Source organism: Nerophis lumbriciformis, linkage group LG18, assembly GCF_033978685.3.
Source record: "Nerophis lumbriciformis linkage group LG18, RoL_Nlum_v2.1, whole genome shotgun sequence".
Classification (NCBI taxonomy): Eukaryota; Metazoa; Chordata; class Actinopteri; order Syngnathiformes; family Syngnathidae; genus Nerophis; species Nerophis lumbriciformis.
This window is the reverse complement of record NC_084565.2, coordinates 36,651,363-36,660,776: the sequence shown is the minus strand read 5'-3', so window position 1 is coordinate 36,660,776 and position 9,414 is coordinate 36,651,363. Positions and strand designations below refer to the sequence as shown.

The following is a 9,414-nucleotide window of genomic DNA, read 5'->3' as shown; positions in this document are numbered from 1 at the left end:
ATTCTAATTTACTGGCTTTTACCTGTATATACACACACACATATATGTATATATATATATATATATATATATATACATATATATACACACACACATATATATATATATATATATACACACATTTATATATATGTGTATATATATATATATATATTTAAAATCTTAAAAACTATGTGTTTCTAACTTTAATGGAGAGAGAGTACAGTTATGTGCAATGAGATGAAAAAAGTGAACCTTATACAAAACTTCTTCTATGTTCCAAAAATGTTATTATGCAACCTCCCCATTGAAATTTCACAGCCACATTCACTTTATATCAACATTTGCGACATATTTTGTAAAATAATTTATTAAAATGACAAAAAACATCTTCAAACGTTACAAAAGCCCAAGGCCCCACCCCCTCTGTGTTTTGGGGGCCCCCGGGACAACATCCTCTCTTACCCCTCCACTTTGGTGAGAAATAATATATATTAATATAATATCTTCATTGCTGGTGTTATATTCAATATTATATTCAATATTCAAACACAGTGTTACCGTTCGAAAACTGTGTGTAACGCTGCAGTGGCCCAAAATGTGAAATATGCTTGTTAAATAAAACATCTGCCTTGTTTTTAATGTATACTTCGGCCTACTACGCTACTGTGTTGTAATGCATTTTGCTGGTACTTGGAGGGCCAAGTGTTTTCTGAGGTGGTGCAAAGTGTGAGAAGCACTGCTGTACATGATGGTATGACACTTACAATAAAGGGATGAATAAATACCTTTTTTTTTTTTTTTCAAACCACACCCACTCTGTTAGTGTTGCAAGTCTATTGCGCAATCGCCGCCATGACAGGTGCGCTCCTCAGATTTGGTACAAGCCGAAAAAGTTGCCGTCATGCGAGTGGCTCAGATATTGGGGGTGGGACACGCTCACCAGGACTCTGTCGCTCTCCTCCAGCCGCACGGCCGAACCCAGGTAGCTGTCGGCCGTCCAGGCGTGCTCGGCCGCCCGGGAGCAGAACCCCGCCCGGTGGGCCTCCATCAGGATCAAGGGCTGCAAGGGATGCCCCGTCCTCATCACGAACACCTTGTGGACAAAAGCGGACGTGGGCAAGCAGCGCCGGAAGATGAGCTCCACCCGCGAGTAGACGTGGTACAGTCCGCTCTGGTTGACCCGCAAGGCGCCGTCCTCCACCTGGTAGGCCACGCCCCCGGCGGTGAACGCGTGGCCCACCCGCGGGTCCCACCGCAAGGTGTTGCGGAAGTCGACCTTTTCGACCCGACCTATAAAAGTAGACGATTGAAACTTCTTAGAAACACAAACCATCATCTTTCTAGGAAGTGTGATGATAACCATAGAACCAGATGACTGGTTAGCATTACAGTTAAATATACAAAACCCAAACGCAGTGAAGTTGTCACGTTGTGTAAATGTTGAATAAAAACAGAATATAATGATTTGCAAATCCTTTTCAACTTATATTCAATTGAATAGACTGCAAAGACAAGATATTTAACATTCCAACTGGTAAACTGATTTTTCGGACCAAAAAAAAAGGTATTTCTCAAGCTTTACCTGCAAGCTCCCCTAAAGTGTGAAGTAGAATCGTCTTATATATATCAATATGATATTAATACTTATGCATATATTAATAAATATACAAATACAAATGTGATATACAAATAAATAATTTGTATAAATAAAATATATACAAATAAAATGTATAAATATAAAAATGTGACATACATATAAATCAAGAATTTGTATAAAAAAACGTGTATTTTTAAATATATTTTTGAGATTTTAATATAAATATGATTGATTTTTGTATTTGTGTTTGTATTGAATTTGCATATGTGGATCGCTTTTTTGCTTTTGTGTCGATGAGACATTCCTACCACAAATAAATGTGGAGTTACACACTTTTTTGCTTTTGTGTCGATGAGACATTCCTACCACGAACCAGATGCACAAATAAATGTGGAGTTACACACTTTTTTGCTTATGTGTCGATGAGACATTCCTACCACAAATAAATGTGGAGTTACACACTTTTTTGCTTTTGTGTCGATAAGACATTCCTACCACGAACCAGATGCACAAATAAATGTGGAGTTACACACTTTTTTGCTTTTGTGTCGATGAGACATTCCTACCACAAATAAATGTGGAGTTACACACTTTTTTTGCTTTTGTGTCGATGAGACATTCCTACCACGAACCAGATGAACAAATAAATGTGGAGTTACACACTTTTTTTTGCTTTTGTGTTGACGAGACATTCCTACCACAAATAAATGTGGAGTTACACACTTTGTTTTGCTTTTGTGTTGATGAGACATTCCTACCACAAACCAGATGCACAAATAAATGTGGAGTTACACACTTTTTTGCTTTTGTGTCGATGAGACATTCCTACCACAAATAAATGTGGAGTTACACACTTTTTTGCTTTTGTGTCGATGACTCATTCCTACCACAAAACAGATGCACAAATAAACGTGGAGTTACACACTTTTTTGCTTTTGTGTCGATGAGACATACCTACCACAAATAAATGTGGAGTTACACACTTTTTTTGCTTTTGTGTCGATGAGACATTCCTACCACGAACCAGATGCACAAATAAATGTGGAGTTACACACTTTTTTTTGCTTTTGTGTTGACGAGACATTCCTACCACAAATAAATGTGGAGTTACACACTTTTTTTGCTTTTGTGTCGATGAGACATTCCTACCACAAACCAGATGCACCAATAAATGTGGAGTTACACACTTTTTTTGCTCTTGTGTCGATGAGACATTCCTACCACAAATAAATGTGGAGTTACACACTTTTTTGCTTTTGTGTCGATGAGACATTCCTACCACAAACCAGATGTACAAATAAATGTGGAGTTACACACTTCTTTGCTTTTGTGTCGATGAGACATTCCTACCATGAACCAGATGCACAAATAAATGTGGAGTTACACACTTTTTTGCTTTTGTGTCGATGAGACATTCCTACCACAAATAAATGTGGAGTTACACACTTTTTTTGCTTTTGTGTCGATGAGACATTCCCACCACAAAGCAGATGCACAAATAAATGTGGAGTTACACACTTTTTTGCTTTTGTGTCGATGAGACATTCCTACCACAAACCAGATGCACAAATAAATGTGGAGTTATACACTTTTTTGCTTATGTGTCGATGAGACATTCCTACCACAAATAAATGTGGAGTTACACACTTTTTTGCTTTTGTGTCGATGACTCATTCCTACCACAAAACAGATGCACAAATAAACGTGGAGTTAGACACTTTTTTGCTTTTGTGTCGATGAGACATTCCTACCACAAACCAGATGCACCAATAAATGTGGAGTTACACACTTTTTTTGCTCTTGTGTCGATGAGACATTCCTACCACAAATAAATGTGGAGTTACACACTTTTTTGCTTTTGTGTCGATGAGACATTCCTACCACAAACCAGATGTACAAATAAATGTGGAGTTACACACTTCTTTGCTTTTGTGTCGATGAGACATTCCTACCATGAACCAGATGCACAAATAAATGTGGAGTTACACACTTTTTTGCTTTTGTGTCGATGAGACATTCCTACCACAAATAAATGTGGAGTTACACACTTTTTTTGCTTTTGTGTCGATGAGACATTCCCACCACAAAGCAGATGCACAAATAAATGTGGAGTTACACACTTTTTTGCTTTTGTGTCGATGAGACATTCCTACCACAAACCAGATGCACAAATAAATGTGGAGTTATACACTTTTTTGCTTATGTGTCGATGAGACATTCCTACCACAAATAAATGTGGAGTTACACACTTTTTTGCTTTTGTGTCGATGAGACATTCCTACCATGAACCAGATGCACAAATAAATGTGGAGTTACACACTTTTTTGCTTTTGTGTCGATGAGACATTCCTACCACAAACCAGATGCACAAATAAATGTGGAGTTACACACTTTTTTGCTTTTGTGTCGATGACACATTCCTACCACAAACCAGATGCACAAATAAATGTGGAGTTATACACTTTTTTGCTTATGTGTCGATGAGACATTCCTACCACAAATAAATGTGGAGTTACACACTTTTTTGCTTTTGTGTCGATGAGACATTCCTACCATGAACCAGATGCACAAATAAATGTGGAGTTACACACTTTTTTGCTTTTGTGTCGATGAGACATTCCTACCACAAACCAGATGCACAAATAAATGTGGAGTTACACACTTTTTTGCTTTTGTGTCGATGAGACATTCTTACCACAAACCAGATGCACAAATAAATGTGGAGTTACACACTTTTTTGCTTTTGTGTCGATGAGACATTCCTACCACAAACCAGATACACAAATAAATGTGGAGTTACACACTTTTTTGCTTATGTGTCGATGAGACATTCCTACCACGAACCAGATGCACAAATAAATGTGGAGTTACACACTTTTTGCTTTTGTGTCGATGAGACATTCCTCCAACAAACCATATGCACAAATAAATGTGGAGTTACACACTTTTTTGCATTTGTGTCGATGAGACATTCCTACCACAAACCAGATGCACAAATAAATGTGGAGTTACACACTTTTTTGCTTTTGTGTCGATGAGACATTCCTACCACGAACCAGATGCACAAATAAATGTGACCGAGTTTGAATGTGGAGTTACACACTCCCCTGAACAACCAGCAGAGGGCACTGCAGCCAGAGCGGTCTGGGTCACAGACATGGTCGGTCGGACACTGGCGAGCCAATCAGAGGCACACTAGGGAGGGTCATATAGTGGATTAAATGGATGGGTAAGTAATAACTAGTATTGATAACTGTTTCAGGTGTGTTGTAGTAGTGCCATGGTTGTATCTACTAGATAGTTTAGTCAGTCACTCAGCTTTTACAGGTGTTGATGTGACGACGACGTTGGCTTGCCAGTGTCTGACTGTCAGAATAATTGTATATAAGTTATCACAAAACTTTGTTTTTCCATGAGTTCCCGGCGAGAAGACAAAAGCTGTCTTTGATCTACCAAGCAGAAGGCTTGTAAAACTCCACTGTGTAGGATGAGAAGCAACATGAAGATGTTCTGTTTCTTTCATGTATTGTAATCAACAGAAAGATATTGTCTTGACCCGAGATCTACAAAGCGAAGAGGAAGCAGGGCCTGACTCCCCTACAGGGACCTCTTCTTTGAACTGTTTTAATCAAAGGCAATGGCTGTTTACGACCCCTGTCCCTTAGAAACAGCTGTTTCCATGTAATCGTGTAAAAGTCCAAATAAGGAAGAAGAGGCGTACAATCTTTCGCCAGAGCGTAGTGGAGACTGTTCAAGAGTACAGCCCAGATGTCTCTCCTCAATTGAGCCAAATTTAATTCTGTCTCTGTTTAGTTCCTTGCTTCTTGTCTCGTTTAATAGATGTCGTCAGTGTTTGAACCAGACACTGACCATGTCTGTGACCCAGACCGCTCTGGCTGCAGTGCCCTCTGCTGGTTGTTCAGGGGAGTGTATAACTCCACATTTATTTGTGCATCTGGTTTGTGGTAGGAATGTCTCAACGACACAAAAGCAAAAAAGCGATCCACATAAGCAAATTCAATACAAATACAAATACAAAAATCAATCATATTTATATTCAAATCTCAAAAATATATTAACAAATACGCGTTTATTTATACAAATTCTTGATTTATTTGTATGCCACATTTTTATATTTATAAATTTTATTTGTATATATGTTCAAATCTCAAAAGTATATTTACAAATACGCTTTTATTTATACAAATTATTTATTTGTATATCACATTAGTATTTGTATATTTATTAATATATGCATATGTATTAATATCACATTGATATATATAATTCTACTTCCATAGTAAATGTAAAGGTGCGTCCCAACACTTTGAGTAAAAACGTTACCTAGCATGTGCGCCGCGGCCTTTTCCTCTCTTTCTTTCCTCTCCTCTCGTTTCCCTCCGCCTTCTGCACCGACACCTGAAAGCATCACATGGTTCACTCACTGCACAGTTCGGCCACGTTGCGGTTTCGCTTACAACAAAAAAAATCTCACCGATTAGTTTCTCCCCTCTGCTCGGCTCCTGCAGGGTCTTGGCCTGGCGGCGAAACAAGACATCAAAGGTTACCGCCAAGTCTCAGTTTCCTCAGAATTAAAGGGACGCCATTGGCACCGATCTACATGTCTGCCAGTGGGTGCTCGGTGTGTGTGTATTAGTGTTGTCCCAGACCGGTACCAAAAGTATTTTGGTACTTTTCTAAATAAAGGGGACCACAAAAAATATCATTATTGGCTTTATTTTAACACAAAATCTTAGGGTACATTAAACATATGTTTATTATTGCAAGTTTGTCCTTAAATAAAAAAGTGAACATACTAGACAACTTGTCTTTTATTAGTAAGTAAACAAACAAAGGCTCCTAATTTAGTCTGCTGACATATGCAGTAACATATTGTGTCATTTATCTATTATTTTGTCAAAATTATTAAGGACAAGCGGTAGAAAATGAATGATTAATCTACTTGTTCATTTACTGTTAATATCTGCTTACTTTCTCTTTTAACATGTTCTATCAACACTTCTGTTAAAATGTAATAATCACTTATTCTTCTGTTGTTTGATGCTTTACATTAGTTTTGGATGATACCACACATTTAGGTGTCGATTCCGATACCAAGTAGTTACAGGATCATACATTGGTCATATTCAAAGTCCTCATGTGTCCAGAAATATATTTCCTGAATTTATAGAAGATTTTGTGATGTTAAAAAATATCGATGTAATCATAGTAGTATCGACTAGATACGCTATTGTACGTGGTATCATTACAGTGGATGTCAGGTGTAGATCCACCCATGGCGTTTGTTTATAATGTGACGTCCCGGAAGAGTTGATGCTGCAGGGAATTCTGTGAATTTGTTCTGTAGTGGGGCGGTATGGCTCGGTTGGTAGAGCGGCCGTGCCAGCAACTTGAGGGTTCCAGGTTCGATCCCCGCTTCCGCCATCCTAGTCACTGCTGTTGTGTCCTTGGGCAAGACACTTTACCCACCTGCTCCCAGTGCCACCCACACTGGTTTAAATGTAACTTAGATATTGGGTTTCACTATTTAAAGCGCTTTGAGTCACTAGAGAAAAGTGCTATATAAATATAATTCACTTCACTAGTGTTTATGTTGTGTTGCGGTGCGGTGCAAATATTCTTCCAAAATGTTGTTGTTTAGTGTGGTTTCACCACATGGCACATGTTTATGACAGTGTTGGTGTTCTTCATTCTGCCACCTTTAGTGTGACATGTATGGCTGTTGACTAAGTATGCGATTCATTCGCTCATGTGCAGTGTGTTCAAAGTCAAGATGATTGTGTCTTTAGTTCATTATCGGACACAATGAATTCTTGGTTAGGCTTTAATTATAGACCAGGGGTCGGCAACCCAAAATGTTGAAAGAGAAGGACCAAAAATACAAAAACAAATCTGTCTAGAGCCGCAAAAAATTAAAAGCCATATTACATACAGATAGTGTGTCATGAGATATAAATTGAATTAATATGACTTAAAGGAAACTAAATGAGCTCAAATATAGCTACAAATGAGGCATAATGATGCAATATGTACATATAGCTAGCCTAAATAGCCTGTTAGCATCGATTAGCTTGCAGCCATGCAGTGATCAAATATGTCTGATTAGCACTCCACACAAATCAATAACATCAACAAAACTCACCTTTGTGGATTCATGCACAACGTTAAAAGTTTGGTGGACAACATGAGACAGAAAACGAAGTGGCATAAAACACGTCCTAGAAAGTCGCAGAAAGATATACATGTAAACAAAGGTGAGTTCAAGGACTGCCAAAATTAGTAGGACAAAACGGCGCTCGCCAAATACTCGAATCAGTGACGCATGTTTAATATAAACAGTGTGCTTCATAACAATTAGGGAGGTTTGTGTCATGTTTGTCCTCCTACAGAAACCATATTAAAACAAAAAATATATATTTTTTCCCCTCAACTTTTTCCATTTTTCATACATTTTTGAAAAAGCTCCAGAGAGCCACTAGGGCGGCGCTAAAGAGCCGCGGGTTGCCGACCCCTGTTATAGACTATATGATGTGTGACTGCTTCGTTTTGTAAAACGGAGCAAACTCGCAACAGAACTAACAACGGCAAGATGTTGTCGTGGCCGAGTGGTTAAGGCGATGGACTAGAAATCCATTGGGGTCGAATCCTGCCGACAACGACCACTTTTATTGTAAATAATTCAATGTATACACTCTGATGATTAACTTATGTGATGACTGTATTATGCTGATAGTATATATTTGTACCATGAATTGATTTACGTGGACCCCGACTTTAAACAAGTTGAAAAACCTATTGGGGTGTTACCATTTAGTGGTCAATTGTACGGAATATGTACTGTACTGTGCAATCTACTAATAAAAGTCTCAATCAATCAATCAAATTGATTGAAAGTTGCCATCAAACCCACGCCTATTGACAGCGCATCCTGTGCGAGTTCCTTACCTTGCGCATGTCCCTCATCTCCATCTGCATTTTGTGGATCTGGTACCCACCGAAGCCCAGCGCCGCAAACACCAGCACAAACAAGAGCAGCATGACCGTGGCGAGCCTGGGGATGGCACCCGCGTAGCCGCCGCCGCCGCCTGCCCTCCGACCCCTCGGCCTTTCCAGGGCAGGCGGGAAGGACCAGCAGGGAACCAAACCTGGAAGCAGGTCGGGTCTGTGGTGCTGAAACTGACCTCCATCCACAGCCAACATTTGTGGGAAGGGATTACTCTGGTCATTGCTCATGGTGCTGCTCCAACTGCCATGTACTCTATGTATGTGTGTGTGTGTGTGTGTGTGTGGTCTTGCATGCAAGGGGGTGTACACTCTGCTGTGAACACCTCCAACCACAGGTTCCTCCCACGCGCACACGCGACGGCCTGCACGGACGTCATCAATGCAAGCTTCATGCAGCCACCGCACGACACAACCAGGGTAGAAACACCAACGACGCCTTCATTCGGACGACAAACTCACATTTCCAACCGTCTACAGCGGCGTCGCCAAAATAAGTGCAGCCACTGACTCAATCAACCACCATGTCGGTGTTGACCTACGTTCCTTGGGGGTACAGCTACACTGCTGCGCAAGCTGTACACTGACTACTCTAAAGTGTGAGGCGGGACCAGGAGGGTTTCTTGGAAGGGTCAAACTTGCACAAACCCCAAAAGCAATGAAGTTGTCACGTTGTGTAAATGGTAAATACTAACAGAATACAATGATTTGCAAATCCTTTTCAATAGAGATGTCCGATAAAGGCTTTTTTGCCGATATCAGATATTGCGATATTGTCCAACTCTTGATTACCGATTCCAATATCAAATCAA

General features: G+C 39.7%; 1 protein-coding gene across 1 annotated transcript; it reads right to left on the bottom strand.

Moving 5' to 3' along the window:
• Positions 1–365: 365 nt before the first annotated feature.
• On the bottom strand, positions 366–8,848 carry faslg (Fas ligand (TNF superfamily, member 6)). The gene is made up of 4 exons (XM_061978264.2): positions 8,546–8,848; positions 6,075–6,117; positions 5,924–5,998; positions 366–1,272 (listed from the first exon to the last, which is right to left on the bottom strand). The coding sequence occupies exons 1-4, from the start codon at positions 8,831–8,833 to the stop codon at positions 851–853; spliced, it is 828 nt and encodes a 275-aa protein (XP_061834248.2). The 5' UTR covers positions 8,834–8,848; the 3' UTR covers positions 366–850.
• Between the last annotated feature and the right edge of the window lie 566 nt (positions 8,849–9,414).

What these genes read in the sequence shown, in the direction of transcription:
- faslg (XM_061978264.2), bottom strand. Translation starts at nt 8,833, where the DNA reads ATGAGCAATGACCAGAGTAATCCCTTCCCACAAATGTTGGCTGTGGAT. An exon ending in AGATGAGGGACATGCGCAAG is followed by an intron (nt 6,118 to 8,545) that starts GTAAGGAACTCG and finishes TTTCGCCGCCAG; the next exon opens with GCCAAGACCCTGCAGGAGCC. An exon ending in GGCCGCGGCGCACATGCTAG is followed by an intron (nt 1,273 to 5,923) that starts GTAACGTTTTTA and finishes CTACTTTTATAG; the next exon opens with GTCGGGTCGAAAAGGTCGAC.